Here is an 18,955-nt window from a genome sequence, read left to right as displayed (position 1 = left end):
CCCCCTGGTATAAAAGCTCGTCATCCGGGGACTCGACACCGTCAGGCGGGCAGTCGCCATTACAGAAGCGACTACGGTTGTCTGCCCCTTCACGGGAGCGGGGGTATCTAACACCGAGTCCACACGTGAGTCCCCTCAGGGCTCACACTATCCGGGTCCATCCCGCTCCCTGGGGCCCGAAGCTCCCGGCCTCTGTGCGTCCTGTGGGGCTCCTCTGCCGCCGAGGCCTTCTCCGTTCCCGTCTTCTTCGTCTCTTAGTCGGGCCTGCTGTTGTACTCGGAAGTTCAGTGCTCTGTAGCGGGGCCCGCAGCGCCCACCTCCCGTGCACCCTCCAGTGGGGCCCAGCGCTCCCCGTCCAGCCCCGGAATCTTTCTCTCAGTCTTCCTTGTTTATTTCTTTTCTTTACTGGTTGGAGATCAAGATGTCGCCATGAATCCTTACCCGCAGTTTCTGAACGCCATGCTCCTGGCTTCTAGCCGGCCCTTGCACGGTGCTGCCCCCGCCTTCCCCGCGGTCTATGCCGCTGAGCTCAACCCCAGACATGGAGCCCGGATCCAACAACACCAGCAAAACCCAGAACCGTTCGGGCTCTACTGGGCCGTCCGGGGACTCTAAGCCCAAGAATGGTAATGGTCGTGTATTTGTGTGTCTGCTTAGTAGTGGGCCGATGTGGAGCCAGTCTCCCTGACATTAGCTGTAGTCGGGTTTATGCAAGTCCTCTGTACTGATCTAGTCATGGCAAAGGTGGGTGACTGGCAACGTCATTGTTGTTACAACTTCCCAGCTTTCCTAGAATACTGACTGGTAATGCCTGTGCAACTACACTAGACTAATGAAGGCATCACTTGTGCCATTCAGAAACTTTGAAAAGCTGAGTGCCCATCTGAGTGCTGGAGACCTTATTGATATATTATAATATATATTATTTATGCTAGGTTCACACTAGAGTTTGGGTTTCTGTTCTTTGGGTCTTCTTAGGGTTTGGTTTTTTGGGGCTCCTGTTTAGGGTCTTGCCCCATAGATGTAGGACATGTATACACTGTCATTGCTGGCACAGGTCCCGGGAGAAGATGAGAACAGGTTTTTCTTGTTTTCCCTCTTCCCCTTAATGTAGAAAGTATGACCTGCTGTAAAAGTGTCCGCTGTACTCTGGACGCTCATGTGTTACCTGACTTCACTTTGCTATCTGATCTGTCTGGCTTTTTTTTTTTTTTTCCCTCTTCCACCCAGTTGTGCTCTCACAGATAGTGTCACCGCCCTGCCTAATCTGTCTTCTGGCTTGTTTACATGGAGTGCATTTGAGGATTTAGAAAACAAAACTTCAAAAACTTTAGTTGTGGAAGCCATAACAGTGGTGTGAACAGGGCCTCAATTTACCCGTATGCTTAGAACTTTTATTAATGTAATAACCAGAATTTTTAGCTTTTGTATTTTACTAACAACTTAACTTCTCCTTATTTGGGCCTCTTTATGGCAGCATTGATTTCTTTTTCTCTTTATATATAGATGAGGTTTGTGACTATACAGCAAGTATGTGTATTTATACAAACTTTTTAAGACTACTCTGACTTGCATGACATGCACATGACTGTCTGCAAGCTGTGATTGAGCAGCACACAGATGATGTCTGTGCACTGGCCGTGTTTCCACACCCTGATTGATTGGGGCCAGTGTGTACTGTCTGAAAAACGGGCAGGAATACTGAATTTTGTTCATGGCCCCATTTTTACCGGACTGTAAAAATAGTGTGCGTAAGGGGCCATAGAAAGTAATCAGTCTATTGAAAGACATTGCTAGCACACTGACTGTGCACACGGTTGAATGTATGAGGCCTTACTAGACTAATGAAGGCATCACTTGTGCCATTCAGAAACTTTGAAAAGCTTTATTTTAATTCTTCAGAGGATAGGAACAAGTCTGTAAACTTAGTGACTGATCAAAACTTCGCACTTCCAGTTTTATTCATGATTGACTTAAAGGAGTTATCAGCTTTCTAATATTGATTGTCCATCATTGAATGGGTCATCAGTATTAGATCTGTTGGATTTTGACATCCAGGTCCCCCAATAGATCAGCTGCCGGTAATGTTTAAATCTGCTACTTGCTTGTGTACATAGTGTAGCGGAGGCTTTAGGTACTGCAGTGGTGTCCTATAGACTTCAATGAGCAGTGCAGCTCCAGTTCTGCAACCACTACTGTGCTTTCCCAGAAAAGCTGATCTCTGGGGGTCCCGAGTGTCAGACCCTCAGAGATCTGATATTTTCCTCTCCTAAGGATAGACAATCAATATTAGAAAGTGAATAGACACCCCTTCACAGGGATTATCAACTCCCCTGGGGGGGAGGTGAGGGAACATAAAGAACACTGTTACTTGCCTCTCCTGTGCTCTGGCAGTCTTCAGCCCTTTTTGGTGATGTCCCAGAAGTCACATAGGCCAGGCCTGTGTCATTATGGGTTACGACGATGGCCTGGCTCACATGACGTCTGTACTAACATTGAAGAGGGCCGAAAGCAGCAGGGAGTGCGTCGGAGCCAGAGAGGCAAGTAACAGTGTTTGTCTGTATCCTCCCCTGGAACGCCAATTATTAGTCAGAGGTTTGCTGGAGAGCCCAGTCTTTGCTAGTTACACCACTGATCATGGCTATTCAACTGAAATGAAGTTGTCACTGATGTTAATCGCTTGTGGTACATGGAATTAATGACTGGTCTATCTTCTCTGTATTATCCAAGTTGCATAATAGTAGGAGGCTTGTAACTGATGTCCTTGTAGTAATTACAATATATTGTCAAATAAGCTGTCTTTTGCCACCCTGTGTCTAGTACAGTGACTTGCTTGCTCTAGTTGGTATTCTCAAGTGGTGTTACTGATTCTCTCCTTTTCTGAATTTCAGATGGAAAAAATGGCAGTAGTTCAAAACAGCGATATAGCCGCAAACGTGAAAATTCTTATCCTAAAAATGAGAGCTTTGCCAGTCAGAATCGCCGCCCCGGTCCACAGAAAAGCAAGACTTTTAACAAGGTTCCCCCTCAGCGGGGAGCTTCTAAACAATACACATATGGAAGAAGAGAAGAGGTAAGACAGTCATAGCAGTAACTTTTTCCCCCATAGTTATTGCTTTCTCACACTGCTTGGTGTTTGCAGGTAGCAGAAACTCAACGGGCAGAGTTTAGCCCAGCCCAGTATTCAGGACCTAAGAAAATAAGCTTGAACCACTTGTTAAACTTTACATATGAACCGCGTGGTCATCCTGGAGCTCATAGAGATGGACATGGAAACTGGGGCAGACGAAATAAGTGGGACCACAAACCATTTAACAAGGAGTTGTTTTTGCAAGCCAAGTAAGTACTCCTTTAGATTGTAATCATTCAGTGTCTTGTCTTGATACTTCTGTACACAGGGAATGCAGGCCAGACTGACTTTCCTTTTCTTAACTCCGTTAGGAGACCAAGACTTCTTGCACCATAGTGATCTGATAATTGGAGTCCCTGTACCCTACTGTATATAGTATGGGCAGTAGATCGATGAAGAGGCAGACTCCCAGAATCATGGATCACTATGATACAAGGAGTCCTGATCTCCCAGCTGTATTTGGCTGAGACATTCTGATGTATGGCCTTAATTTTCTGACCTGGATTTCCAGTGTGCATTAGACCTTAAGGAATAATACTGGGATATGTGATCACTGCCTGACTGTTGCACACCCTTCTGGCTATATAGAAAGCTCAGCAAAGCCAATATGATTAACAGGTTTCCAATTCTTTAATATATTGGGTTGATAAGAGCTTCATTCTTTGCATGCCCACCAACTGCCTGAAGGGGGAACAGCACTCTGCCTGGTTGCTGTGGCCAGTCTAATATCTTTGTATACTAATAGTAATCATTTATTGTACCCCATCAATCTGATGATTATGGCCTTGCAACAACCCTTTCATATGATGGGGGTGACCATATGTTACATCTTCATCAGTGCTGTGGAGTCTTAGGCCAAACCACCGACTCCTGCTCAGACGTCATAAATTTCTGGCAGTCCTGGTCAGTTAGTACAATAAAGCTCTAGTTCACTAAAGAGCAAGTGTTGTGAATAAGAGTAAACTTGCAAATACTCTGGTTTCTCTTCAGACCAAATAAATCTTTCGCCTTTTACTAAAGATTTCTGTGGAGAGGAACAATTATGAGTTTCTGATAATTTTTTGATGCCTGGCGCTCGCTGGGCTAAAAAAAAAAAAAAAAAAAAAAAAGTAAACTTGCAACTAACTAGGCTTGTAATACAATGGTAGTAACTGTATAATCAGTTTGTTTTGAAGCTGGAGTTGATAACTTTTCTTGATCACACAAAATTGGTGCTAGCTGACTCTATAACCTGATACTCCTATATATCTGACTGGTCTAGGTTCTGTCTTTCATTAATTGTCTCATGACATCTCATTTCATTTCCACAGTTGGAATGTGCCTATTCTGTACTAATCTAGATACGTGCATTCATGATTTTGTCATTCTAGCTGCCAGTTTGTTGTCTCAGAGGATCAAGATTACAGTGTACATTTCACTGATCCAGACACACTTGTCTGCTGGGATCTGGTGGAGCAAGTGGTAAGTAATTCACTTCTACACTATCTTATATTGACATGTATAAAACTAAAGTGGTTGCAAATGAAAAACGCACAGTATGCCTAGAAATATTGGTACTTGGTTTCCTTCATTTCTGAACTTTTGGCACATGCAGATCTTGCCATTTGGTGTAAATCTGTAAAAACTGTGGCCTGGCTGCAGTGATACGGTCATTACGCTGGTGCTGATCTTCAATGTACATGGACTAACGAACGTGAAATTCTTTAATATAAACTGCTTTGACGTTAAGGTTGATTTCTTGTTTCCACATTTCTGGTTCAAGTTTTACTGTTCATTAGAAATATTTCGGTTTATAATCACGAGTAGGACAAAGCTACGATACCAATTGCAGATACAATTAGAAGTACAGTGCTAGGAATAAATGAAGGGGTTACTCAGCAATATAGCTCTTTTCAGTCAAATGTTGGCAGGAAACCAAGAGTCAGACCTCACTCATCTGATACTGTTGGGTTGTCCTAAAAGTCGCCCAAGCCATGCCAAGTCAAATAGCAACTTGATTTATTTTATTTTTTTCTTCTTCTTGTTCCAGCGCATCTTTAGTCATGAAGTGCCATCTTGTCCTATATGTTTGTATCCGCCTGTTGCTGCAAAGATCACTAGATGTGGGCATATATACTGCTGGGCATGCATATTGCACTACCTGTCGCTAAGTGAAAAGGATTGGAGTAGATGCCCAATATGCTACAGCTCCGTTCTGAAAAAAGATCTGAAAAGGTAAAGCTTTAAAAGTACAATGTACTATATAGCAGCTCTCACAAGCTGAATAGGTAATGCAACAGTGTTGCATTAATCCTCTCCTATTTATAACATCACAAATGGTGAGGTCTATAGAGGTGTTAGCATTTATTGTAATACTGTATCTAGTCTGTTCTTTAGGGATTTTCTTTGGGGGCGTTCACACTACCGTTGGTGTCCGATTGCAGTGTCCGTTGCTACTGTCCGTTCAAGATTTTAGCAACGGACGTTACAATTTCCATTCATTTCAATGGGATTTCATCTGTTGTCAGTTTGTGTCCTTAAGGGTCCGTTAACAACCATGTCCGTTTTTTCAAGTGGACAGAGAAATCACACATGCAGGATTTTTTTTGTCCGTTTGAAAAAACGGACAGAAAGTGTCCGTTTTTTTTAACATTGAGGTCTATGGGCAACGGACATATAACGGACAGTAACTGATGGCCATCAGTTACAGTCCGTTATTTTCTGTCCGTTTATTTCCTGCACATGCTCAGAAAGCATAAACGGCAAAAAGAAAAAAAACAGACAGTATAAAAAAAACGGACACTAACTGATGCTAATGTGTCCGTTTTTGTTTTTTTTTTAACTGATCCATTAAATGTATCAGTTAAAAAAACCGACACATTAACATCAGTTAGTGTCCGTTAATGTCCGTTATGATAGGTGTCCGTTTTGTTTTCTTTTAAACGAACACCTTCATAACGGACACCAACGGTAGTGTGAACGCCCCCTTTGCAGCAGATAACAATTGGCATGTGTCTGTTAAGCTTTCTGACCAGAGTGAAAATTGCATGTTTTCTTCTTTGTGACATGGGAAAACTATTTAAAGGGAGCCTAACACTGTCCCCAGCTATGTTGAAGCACTCCCATAGTGTTATACAAGGTATCCGGAAATTAATTACACAAAATGAAAGGGTGGCCTTCAGCTGGTATATGAAGCATTTTTTATTTATTAATGAACATGTGACCAGAAATCACCCCTTTCCCTAGAATACATATAAAAGTACTTAAATACTGACACACACATACACATAAGGTATCCCTGTGTCCAAAAACGCCTGCTCTATAACAGTGCCAAACGCTGCACTGATTAAAAATTTGAATAAAAAGTGATCAAAGCAATGGTATAACTAAAAAGTGCACCTGGTCCCGTAAATAGACGTTTATGCATCCCTGTAGACAGTTATGAAAGTTACGGGGTAACCTGGTGACTTTTAATGGGGGGGGGGGGGGGGGGAATTCCCACAGTTTTGGATTTTTTTTTTAAACAGGACCTTTCACCACCTGGGGCACATGCGGTGTAATACACTGCTAGAAAGTAGTCAGTGTGCTGAATGCAGCGCACTATAGGCTTTCACGTTCTGTCCCCCCGGTGAAGAGCGATTGTGCTGGTACTGTAGCTCTTCACTGTCAATGGGGTCAAAAAACGAAAATTGAAGAAAAATGCATGTGGTGGGAAGGGGTTAAACAGAGCACACGGAGCTTAAGATATTATCAGTGTGGTTTTAGGAAATTAACTACAAATCATGTTTTTTTGTTTTTTTTTTGAGAGAGAGAATGTGAAAATGTTTGCTCCTTTTTGTCTACAGTGTTATTGCTACAGAGAGACCACTTTATACTGTTGGTGACACAATTACAATGCAGCTGATGAGGCGAGAGAAGGGTGTGCTGGTGGCAATGCCTAAATCTAAGTGGATGAAACTGGATGAGCCTATTCACCTGGGAGGTAAGAAATCTAAACTTTGTCTGTACTCTAGAGAATAAGTATAGTTTTGGGGGCATTTTTATTTTTTTCCCCCACTGCGTTCAGTATATGCAAACCTAGTCTTAAAGCAAGTCTACCACCACCTCCTAGCATGCAATGGTCACTAGCTCATTAGAGCACATAACAGTGGTAAACGTACCTTTGCAATGTATGGCACTCTTGCAGATTTGGAGAACTTTAAAGTATTATATAAATGAGACAACTGATGCATCAGGGGCACGGCTTTCAGCTCCAGGGGTGCACCACTGTTGCTTAAGATGTCTTAGTGGGGACGTAAATTCCCACAGCCCTGGGTGGCTCAGGCAGATGGTAGGGGTCAGGATGTCAAAAGCAGTGCTTGAACAGCTAAAGGCCCCGCCTCCAATGCACCAACTTTCTCATTTTACATAACACTTATTTTCAAAATCTACAGAACTGTTTATCACTGTAATGTGCTCTGTACACTGTGGTAACACTTGACTCATTTTAAAGGGTTTTTGACAGGTTTCCACTTGCCTGCACTCTCATTTACTACAGTACACAATGTATATACAAAGAATTTACATTGCTTGTGATTGAAATTTCTGATAAGTGATTATTTTACTCTTAGATGAGGAGCATTCCCTGTTTTCCAAGCTACTATTGGCATCAAGAGACCAGATCCTCAGCCAAGTGATTTCAAAGGAGAAAGATGCACTGTTAAAGCAGTACAGTACTGATGGAGAAACGTCAGAAGCCTGTTTTATAGAAGCTGCCATACAAGAGTTGAAGGTAGTTGGTGGGAAAATGTGATTGGGGGGAGTTGATAGTTTTAGATATGCCCTGTACATCTCAGAATAAACGAAGTGTGGTTTGTTTTTTTTTTTTGTTTTTTTTGAGGGGGGGGGTCCTTGTGTAGTGGAGTTCTTGGGGAACATTCTTGGAATGAGGTGGTATAAAGTCTGTTGCCAACTGGAGACTTATGAAACTGTCTAAAAAATAAATAAATAAAAATAAAAAATATAGATATCTCTTACCCATAGTAACCAATTGCTGCTTTCATTTTGTATTGAAAAACTGAGCTGGGATTGGTTCCTATGGGCAAGTTTTCTTTTTGGGCCTGTTTATATGATTGAATCTGCTGCTAATTTTGAGGCTGACTCTGCCTCCCATTGTACTCAACTGGAAGCTGAGATCGGTGCAGGATGGTGAGAAAAATAAGTGCATTGTTCAATGTTGCTACAGGGTTCTGTGCCTTGAGCAGCTTCCCACCCATTCATCAGGTCTAATGAGCAGCAGCATGCTTATACACATCTAACATTTATTGTATAGTCCTGTGTGCCATCTACCTTTTCTGAGTGAATGCTTTAGCACTGCTGGCTCCTACATGCTCTCACCACACTACTCACTGAGTGATTGTGTATCCTAACAGGATCGTCAGGATAGTCTTCAGACCCCCAGACATCAGGTTGAAGCAATAGCTGATTCCGTGGAAGCTTTGAAGCTGGAGACAAAGACCGAAGAGAGAAGGCCAGACTTTGATTGTAAAGTATGTCAGAAATGTGACCAAAATCTGCATTGGAAATATACTTTGCTTTGACCCAAACCTGTTGCATTTCAAAACAACTCTGAACACGGCCTACCATGCAACAACATGCTTCATAAACGCCAACAGTGCACTAGTAAAGCTCCCAGCATAAGTGTTAACTGGTCCTAGGGTTGCAAAAAGTTTTTTTTTTTTGGTTTGTTTTTTAAAGTGACTTCTTCTGAGCAGACACAAACGGTAGTGTGAACCCTACCTTAATAGACAGTTTTTTTTTCTTTTTCTCAATCTAAACACAAACTATATGGGTAACTCCTGCTAATGTATGGCACTGGTTTATTGTGTATGTTGAATTGAACCTATGAAAGTGATGAGAACAGGGCTTTGCTGTTCAAGGTCTAAAAAAAACAAAACCCTACACGCTAATAACATTTTGGGATATAATCAGTATTAAGACATCCTTTTTATTTTCTGCTGTCCATAGGTGGTGCAGTACCTCTCTGCTTTCGATGAAGAGACCATTGAGCCACTGACTGAGGAACTTTGTACAGACCCAGTCCAGGCAATAGTGGAACCTGTGACTGCTGAGAGCTGTGACTTTGCCTCTGCAAATGACTTGCTCCTCTCTTCAGACAGTCATCAGGAAACCGTTCCTTCAGAATCTGGACAACTTTTAAACCCACACTACTACTACTTTTACCAAGGTGTGTACATTTGCACATTTTGTTTAATTATTTCGTATTCCATTGGTAAAAACATCAACTTGTTGTTACAGCTGTGGATGGACAGCATGTATATCTCCACCCCGTCAATGTACGATGCCTGGTTCATGAATATGGCAGTCTTGAACGATGTCCAGAAACTATTACTGCTACAGTGGTTGAAGTTGATGGCTTCACAGTTACTGAGGCGAGTTGGAAACTTATTCTGAGAAAATAAAATGTTTGACAAATGGTTTGCAGCTGTTGATTCACTGGAAAATGTTTTTTTTTGTTTTTTTTTTTTTTTTTTTTTTTTTTTTGTCCCCCTTCCCCCGAACACTTTTTTAGGAGGTGCGTAGGCGTCACCGTTACCTGTGCCATCTTCCATTAACCTGTGAGTTCAGTGTTTGTGAGTTGTCACTTGGACCCCCAACTGTTTCACAGGAAACTCTTTCATACTTTTCTGGTGAGTTATCTAGACTTCTATAGCACAGTGGATGTTATTAGAAACAAATGCTCCTTCATTTCAGAGAGTGCTGGAAATAGTGATTTACTTCAGGTTTTGTTGTTCCCATTGAAATTAGTGGAGCAAGGGTGTGCATTGTCTGATACTACATTCTGAACAGGATTAAAAGACAAGTTAGCATAAACTGATTGGTGGGTCTGACTCCTAATCCATGATAGAGGATAGATATTTCTTTTTCCAGACTTTGAATTTGTGGTTCATATATTACTGACACAAGCTCCAGTATCTTATGTGCACTTTAACCCTTTAATGAGCTCACATTTTAGCCTTAAACCAGTAACATTGTATCCCTCTCTGTGCTCTTATTTATTTATTTATTTTTTTTCCCCCATAATTACTTAGATGTTGTGGTCAGCATTGACAGCAGCATATAAGGGATTAAATGGAAAGTATGATACTGATTGATGTGAGTGTGGAGAGGGGGTGAGATGAACAAAAGTCCATTGTGACAGGAGAATATAATTTTCTCCTGTCCCTGCACAGGTTAAAGTGAGAGTATATGCTTTAAAGACCTTTCATCACTTGGGGCACATGTGGTTTTATATACCGCTAGAAAGCTGACAGTGCGCTGAATTCAACGCACTGTCGGCTTTCACTCTCTGTGCCACAGGTGAAGAGCTATCTGTGCTGGTACCGTAGCTCTTCACCATCAGATGGGCGTTCCTGACAGTAGCATCTATAGCGTTGTACTGAGAGAGTGGGGAGGAACGCCCCTCCCACCGATGGCTCTTCACCTGGGGCACAGATCGGGAAAGCTGACAATGCGCTGAATTCAATGCACTGTCGGCTTTCCAGCAGTATATAGAACTGCCTGTGCCCAAAACCATGAAAGGTCCTCTTTACCACACATATTTAGAAATATCATTGGTTACAGTCATGTTCTTGGTTTGTTTTAAAGCTCCACAGATGTTTTCAATTTGTTTTCCCTGTATGTGTAAGGCAGTTTACTCAAGCCCCGAACAGGAAATGTTCAGAACTGTAGCGGGGTTTACACATATGTAGGCATTTCCTAACTTCTACAGGTTTACCTGGTGATAATAGCGAATTTGTTTTTAAAAGTGCATTTATTGGAGTTTTCTGTTGGCATGTCCAGATGGGACAGTTTCTTTTAATTCTGTATGTAAAAGTAATGTTGAAAGATGAACCTCTTGCTTTTCAAGCACTGCAGTCTTCAGGAAAATGTGGTGATGCTTCTAGTTGATCCCATAGAAGCCTTTTGTAACCTGTTACAATTCTTTAGATGAAGTGGAGAAGAGAAAAAGGCAACGTCAGAGGAAAGCTCGAGATGAGCGTCGCAGAGAGAAAAGGATTGAGATTGAGGAGAACAAAAAACAGGGAAAATGTAAGCTTGAATTCTATTTCTATAACTTGTCACACCACTTTGATTTTATATATATTATAAGTTTAAAACAATGTAGACCTCTTCAAAGAAGTACTTAGTGGCAGATCATGTCACTTTCTGACAGCATTTTGTACTTTAACTTTTGTACCTACTTTTAATTTTGGCTTTCTGCAAAATCCTGCATTTTTTGTAACATGGAAGTGTTGAATTCAATATCTGTGAAGGGAGGCGGTTTGCATGACTGTTCTTTTCAGTCTGTTCTAACAGTCAAACTATAGGTCATATATTTTTGTCCTTTAAAGGGGCTCTATCAGCAAAATTATGCTAATAGAGCCCCACACATGCGTGAATAGCCTTTAAAAAGGCTATTCAGGCACCGTAAATGTTAGGGGGCGTTCACACTACCGTCTGTGTCCGACAGGTAGTGTCCGCTCCTAATGTCCACTCAAAATCTGTCACGGACATTAGGAGTGGACACTAGCTGTGTCCATGACACCTGTCATTGATTTCAATGGGCATCGAGTGCGTTCTTTTGCACTCCGTGCTCGTCCTTCCCTGTCTGCAAGTGAAGATGTCCGACTTCTCAAGGGGACAGAAAAACCTTGCATGCAGGGTTCTTCTGTCCGCTTGAGAAGTCGGACATCTTCACTTGCGGACAGGGAAGGACGGGCACGGAGTGCAAAAGAACGCACCCGATGCCCATTGAAATCAATGACAGGTGTCACGGACACAGCTAGTGTCCACTCCTAATGTCCGTGACAGATTTGGAGCGGACACTACCTGTCGGACACCGACGGTAGTGTGAACGCTCCCTTATATTAAATCCCGGTCCTGTTTTTAAATAAAAGCATAAAAACATGTATGCAAAACTTGCACCATGGGCAGGATAAACGATGCGACGTCCGCTTCGGGCACGGCTGCCTCTTCTGTCTTCTTGTAGTAACGCCCTCTGGTTCCGTGTATTCCAGCTTCTTCTCTTCAAATCCCGCACCTGCGTAGTAGCGCTTCCCTCCGAAGCGCTACTGCGCAGGCTCACTAGCCATTTTACTTAATGGAAGTTCGCGAGGAAGCCTGCGCAGTAGCGCTTCGGAGGAAAGCTCTACTACGCAGGCGCGGGATTTGAAGAGAAGAAGTCAGAAGACACGGAACCAGAGGACGTTACTCCAAGAAGACAAAAGAGGCAGGCATGCCCGAAGCTGACGTCGCATAGTTTATCCCCGCCCATGGTGCACGATAGGGAAGTTTTGCATATGTTTTTATTCTTTTATTTAAAAACGGGACCGGGTTTTAATATAACATTTACGGTGCCTGAATAGCCTTTTTAAAGGCTATTCATGCATATGTGGGGCTCTAGTAGCATAATTTTGCTGATAGAGCCCCTTTAATGGCTTTCTCCATACACTAATGTATTGGAATTCATAAAAATGGGTGCCTGTCTGACAAAAAATGGATGTTGCTTAGAGATGAGCAAACACTATTCGGAACAGCCGTTCCGAATAGCACACTCCCATAGAAATGAATGGAAGCGGCTACGTCCATTCATTTCTATGGGAGCGTGCTATTCGAAATGGCTGTTTCGAATATTATTTATATAGCACCATCAATTCCATGGTGCTTTACATTTGGGGGTTGCATACAATACACAGAATATACAGGTAGATATAATACTAACAGTGACCGACTGGCACAGTGGGGTAGAGGGCCCTGCCCGCGAGGGCTTACAATCTATGAGGGAAGGGGGTAGAGACAGAAGGAGAGGGGGAGACTGTATAGATGGCAGTGCGGTGATAGTGTTATTGGAGGTTGTAGGCCTTCCTGAATAGATGAGTCTTCAGGGCCTTCTTGAAGCCTGTGATTGTGGGGGTCAGTCTTATGTGTCGTGGTAAGGAGTTCCAGAGTATGGGGGATGCACGGGAGAAGTCTTGGAGACGATTGTGTGAGGAGCGGGTGAGAGCAGAGCGGAGTAGGAGGCCATTGGAGGATCTGAGGTTACGTGTAGGCCGGTAGCGGGAGATTAGTTCGGAGATATATGGAGGGGACAGATTGTGGACGGCTTTGTATGTTAGCGTTAGTAGCTTGAACTCAATTCTCTGGGCTATAGGTAGCCAGTGGAGGGACTGGCAGAGGGGAGCAGCCGATGAAGATCGGGGGGTGAGGTGGATTAAGCGAGCAGCGCAGTTTAAGGTGGACTGGAGGGGGGCGAGGGTGTTTGCTGGGAGTCCATGGAGAAGGGTGTTGCAGTAGTCTAGGCGGGAGATTGAGGGCCTGGACGAGCATCTTGGTAGTTTCCTGGGTGAGGAAGGGGTGAATTCGGTGGTTGTTCTTGAGCTGGAGGCGGCAGGAGGTGTTGAGGGTTTGAATATGTGGCTTGAAGGATAGGTCAGAGTCCAAGGTTACCCCAAGTCATCGGGCCTGTGGGACAGGGGTAATTGTGGTTCCATTAACTTTGATAGATGGGTCAAGTGGAGGGGCCATACAGGATGGGCTGAAGATGATAAACTCCGTTTTCTCCATGTTGAGTTTGAGAAAGCGGGAGGAGAGGAAGGAGGCTACGGCCGCTAAACAATCTGGAATTCTGGCCAGCAGGGAGGTAATGTCTGGTCCAGAGATGTAGATTTGGGTGTCATTGGCATAGCAGTGGTACTGAAAGCCATGAGATTCTATGAGTTGGCCCAGGCCAAGGGTGTAGATGGAGAACAGGAGGGGTCCTAGGATGGAGCCTTGGGGGACACCTACGGAGAGAGGGTCAGGTGAGGAGGTGGTGTGCGAGTGGGAGATGCTGAATGTGTGGTTGGTGAGGTAAGAGGAGATCCAGGAATGGGCCGGGTCTGAGATGCCAAGGGATGAGAGAATTTCTAACAGAAGGGAGTGGTCTACTTTGTCAAAGGCAGAGGAGAGGTTGTTTGCTCAGAATAGTGTTTGCTCATCTCTAATTTGTTGCTCACAGCTGTCTTGCACCTCAGTTGTCTGAATGTAGCCTTGCCCTGCAGTAAAATGTTTAGTTTAACTGCCCCTGCAAGACTCAGGGATATAACTCTCCAATGTGTACTGGTAGATGTTTTGTTTGAAGCTTATGATCTTTGCATGCAGATGGCCTTGTCATGTAACAAATCGCTGACTCTGTATTGCACTTATTACAGATCCTGAAGTGCATATTGCACTTGAAAATTTGCACCAGTTCCCTGCAGTCAGTTCTTCAACAGAACCTACAGTGCCTGGTTCACTTTCTTTGCTACCCACTGCAGATCCTTTAACACCCTCTTCATTGAGCTGTAGTCCAAGCTCTCAGACCAGTAAGAATTCAGTATATTTGTTTAATATTTACTTTAAAATATTGGTTATTCACACTTTAATGTGCTTGTTTCATAAAGGCTCCATATATAGCCAAGGTGCAGAAGGCTCTAATGATTTCCATGGAAACTTTGAGGATGATTCTAGATCTCCTTCATTTGCTCAGGTAGGTAATGTACAGTTTTGCACTAACTTTAAAAAGTGGCTGTTATGGCAACTAGCATACTGATAATGGAGTTCAAAGTTGTATTCCTTGAATTTCCAAAGACCTTTCTACCCTGTTTGGGTATTTTATACTGTGGAATTCTGCTCTAGATCTGCTTGAATGTTTAGCCCATTTCATTGAGGCTAATCTGTATGTGGCCAATTACTGTCACAGTTTACATGACAATTGACTTTTTTTTTCCCCCCCTCTCCTTTAGATGTTAAGAGTTGGCAAGGCAAAGTCAGAGTTGTGGCCAAAGGTTGCAGTAAAGAAAGGTATGTGTTAATAATGCTTGTCAGTAAAGAGATATTGCAAGGCCTGTGAAATTATCTTGAGGAGCAAGAAACTAGGTAACACTTTTTTTTTTTTTTTTTTTTTTTTTTTTTTTTTACGCAGAAAATCCAGTTATGGGCACGGCAACTGCAGACAGTGATGGTGAGAGTGACTGTTCCGAGAGAGTCCCAGTACCGAGCTTCCAGAACTCTTTTAGTGAAGCCATGGAGGCAGCCTTTCTTAAGCTAGACACTGCTCTTCCAACTCCACCGCCATGTGGTAAAATTCTTTCACGTGTTTTGTTTTGTTTTTTTCTTTCATGTGGTTTAGCTTGCATCCTCTAACTCCTTTTACCTTTTCTAGTTGAAAAAGGAGGCAAGAGAAAAAAGAAGCAGCAGAAACTTCTGTTCAGTACATCTATGGTTCACACAAAATGAACAGACAACTTCATGAAATTGTTCTAACTTCCCTTCATCTTTGCACACATCGCTTGGTATAACACTTAAACTTTTGCAGTATTTATGGTTGGAGACTTTTTTTCTTTTTTTTTCCTTCTCCCCTAATTTGGTCCCCCCTCAGGGTGTTTTTGTTTTTTTGGACTGTAGTTCCATTGGGTTTGGGCCACGTTTGCCTCCACAGTGCTAATCTCTGGCTCCAGGATAGTAGAGCAGAATGTAGTACATAACTGGTATAACCGTAACATAGCATTTGGTGAAGCACAGATTTGTTAATGCTTAGCTACAGAATGCATAGGCCTCTTGCCACATGGAAAGTACCTGAGCTGACCTGGTATTAAGATGAAAAGGAAGCATCAGTGAATTGCAAGCTTTTAACTTTTTATTTTTAATTTTTATTTTGTTTTCATGTCCCACCTTAAGATTGACATCACTCTGGTTGTGGCTTTTATGTGAAGGAGAGGAGTTTTATTTTCCCCTCTGTAGTTTAAACAATAAATGACTTGTAAGTTATTGGTCTTTCACATCTTTTCATATGTGTACTTCCAAACTGCTGGCACATTAGCAGACCGCTTACTGACCAGAAGGTATTTGTATTGGTGCTTAAACAAGACATGAGTTAATGAAGATAACAAATTTCTGTAAAAATATTAGGAACTGTGTATTAAAATGCAGGTGTAAAATTTCTGCAGAAATCTGCAAATAAACTATCAGCTGAATCGAACTATGTTTCTGTAACACTGTGCTTTGAAGGGTTTTCTGAGCCAAATTAACATGCTTATGATTTGAAAAGGTTAGAAATCTCTCACCATAGGTGAACTCAAAGTACAGATTTCACACATAGATGAGATTTCAAAATCATTAACCAGTAAAATGTAGCATCTTGCTTGAGAATATGTTCTCAAATGCATTTGTTAGTTTCTACCAAAGATAATTGACTCTTGCTAGTATTCAATGCTATGGTTACATTTAGTTTTGCACATAAGTGTGTTAAATACTAAAATCTCCTCTTCTCTGTTAAAAGAAAAAAAATGCAGACCCTCTTCCTGCAGAAATGCATGAATTTAGTGAGTTTATACATTCAGATAAGGTCATACTGTGCATATCATGGCCTTTTAGGGTGCCATTAAACATGCTGGTTTTCTACATCAATAAAAATGGATCAAAATGTGTAGCGTCATGGCTCTTAAAGAGGACCTTTCATGTCCTGCTGAACAAGCAGTTTAATAAACCGCTGGAAAGCCAACAGTGTGCTGTTGACGTTCCCATTATGTACCCCCAGGCTGGAGATATTAGTGCTATTAGTTTTGGCACCGATCTGTCCATGGTCTCAAGGGTGTTCCTGACAGACCAGTTTCCCCCAGCCCCCCCAATACTTACCAAGCCTTCCTGTGTCTGGGGATGGCTCTTCCAATATGGGGGGTGGAATAGATTATTTTAGAAGACTGGGAGGGGGCTAGTACTGGGCTGGATTGCTAGTGAGTGGGAGGGGCTACACTTATTAGTCAGGGAGGATTTTGTAACTGGGGGAGGGAGGGGGGGGGGTGGTGAAAGGGAACTGGTGTAGCAGCTAAACAAAGGGGGAGAATTCCAGAAGCAACCAGGAATCACTCCAAACAAAGGTATACTTATCAACCTATTACTAGCACTAACAGACTTCTGTAAAAAAAAAATAAAAAAAAAAAATCGGCTTTAAGCTTGACTGTCAGGAACGCTCTTCTGTCAGTTTTGGCACCATTTTCTGCCTCCTAATGGCACTGATCTCTCCAGCCTGGAGGCACAATGGGAAAGCAGACTGTGCTGAATTCAGTGCACTGTTTGCTTTCTAGTGGTATATAAAACAGCATGTGCTGGAGGACATGAAAGGTCTGTACTTGTGTCCTCAAATGTGACAAGGTAAAACAAGCAGAAATCTTATTCCATGAAAAGTAGCCTCAAGGTCTGACACAAAATATACAAAGCTTAAGTATCTAATGCTCTTAATTTGGTTAGTCTTTAAGATAAAAGCTTCTTTAACCCCTTAGTGACCTTGACGTACTATTACCTCATGGGCGCTAGGTACTTAGCGCACCATGAGGTAATAGTACGTCGTGGCAATTCCGCCTGCTCACTAGCTAAGCTGGTGGAATCGGAACCAGGTGAGAGCTGTTACTGACAGCTCTCACCCTTTTCCATAACCTTCAGTCGGTGCTTTCACCGATCAAAGGTTTTAACCCCTTGATTGCCATGATCAAACATGATCACGGCAAACAAGCGGTTCCGTGATCTTTCCACCCCCCCGGCACACCCCGCGGCGAGATCGGGGGGTGCCGGTATCTCTACTATGTAGCCTGGGGTCTGGTTAGTGACCCCAGGCTATCTGGAGCCCCCACTTACCCGCTTTATCCTGCCGGGGTCTTCTGGAAGTGAGCTGTGCCGTCCGTACAGCTCACTTCCTGTTATGCAGAGTGAGACGTGCAGCCTGTCTCTCACTCTGCATAATACAGGATTAGTGATGAAATCTTCACTAATCCAAGTGTCCCATAGGGACACATGAAAAAGTTTAACTATTGTTTTCAAACACTTTTTTTTTTTTTTTTTTAAGCCCCAAAAATCCCTTTTCTATAGAAAATATATAAAAAAACTAAATAAAAATACATTTGGTATTGTCGAGTCTATAACAACCTGTACAATAAAACAAACAATATTTAATGCATACGATGAACACCAGGAAAAAAAAACCTGGAAAAAACCCACCAGAAGTAGTGATTTTTCACCATCTCACCTTACAAAATGTGCTATCAAAAAGTCACACGTACCCCAAAACAGTACCAACAAAAAGCACAGGTTGTCCCGCAAAAAATAATCCCTCAACTAACACACTCATCCGAAAAATAAAAATGTTACGCCTCTCAGAAGATGGCGATGCAAAAATCATTGACTTATGTCCCCAAATGTGTTTTTATTCTGCAGAATTTGTATCACATAAAAATATAAATGAGATATTGCCGTAACCTTACCGACCCACAGAGTAAAGGTCACATGTTACTTAAACTGTATGCTGAGATGGTGTCATTACAAACCATCTCATCTCGCAAACAATAAGCCCTTATATGGCCACGTCCCCAGAAAAATAAAGAAAATTTTAGCATCTACCAATGTGAAGCCAAAAAAAAAAAAATCGCCAAATTATTAGAACACAACTGGCTGTGGCAGGAAGGCAATATATAAGCTGTGCGAGCGGATATCAGCAGACACCCCATATTTAGAGCTTATGAGGGAAAATATACCAGAAGTGACTCCCTCAATCATAGGAGCTACTGGGACATAATAGGGAATTTGGTGTTTGCAATGTCCTCCACACAGCTTACATATTCCCTCTTCGCCATCCGCTGTGTAGTCACGTCTGGGATACTAATACTCACTACACCCCCTGATAAATTCTTTGAGGGGTGCAGTATTCAAACTGGGGTCACTCCTTTGGGGAATCCACTTTTTCTGGTACCTTTAAAGGCTCTACAAATATGACATGGTGTCCAGATACCAAACCTC

At 42.5% G+C, this 18,955-nt stretch overlaps 1 protein-coding gene and 1 non-coding gene across 2 annotated transcripts; both read left to right on the top strand.

The window, feature by feature from the left end:
* The first annotated feature begins 13 nt into the window (after positions 1 to 13).
* Positions 14 to 15,937, top strand: RNF10 (ring finger protein 10). The gene is made up of 17 exons (XM_075276340.1): positions 14 to 626; positions 2,892 to 3,073; positions 3,143 to 3,339; positions 4,501 to 4,591; positions 5,160 to 5,344; positions 6,955 to 7,091; positions 7,720 to 7,880; positions 8,521 to 8,637; positions 9,116 to 9,335; positions 9,407 to 9,540; positions 9,681 to 9,798; positions 11,099 to 11,200; positions 14,341 to 14,493; positions 14,572 to 14,657; positions 14,914 to 14,971; positions 15,093 to 15,248; positions 15,333 to 15,937. The coding sequence occupies exons 1-17, from the start codon at positions 518 to 520 to the stop codon at positions 15,404 to 15,406; spliced, it is 2,280 nt and encodes a 759-aa protein (XP_075132441.1). The 5' UTR covers positions 14 to 517; the 3' UTR covers positions 15,407 to 15,937.
* Positions 4,101 to 4,215, top strand: LOC142190884 (U5 spliceosomal RNA). The gene has a single exon (XR_012714533.1). It is a non-coding gene; the product is annotated as a U5 spliceosomal RNA (small nuclear RNA).
* Positions 15,938 to 18,955: the final 3,018 nt, after the last annotated feature.

This window comes from Leptodactylus fuscus, chromosome 1, assembly GCF_031893055.1.
Source record: "Leptodactylus fuscus isolate aLepFus1 chromosome 1, aLepFus1.hap2, whole genome shotgun sequence".
In the NCBI taxonomy this organism is placed as follows: domain Eukaryota; kingdom Metazoa; phylum Chordata; class Amphibia; order Anura; family Leptodactylidae; genus Leptodactylus; species Leptodactylus fuscus.
This window is presented reverse-complemented; position numbering and strand designations above follow the sequence as displayed.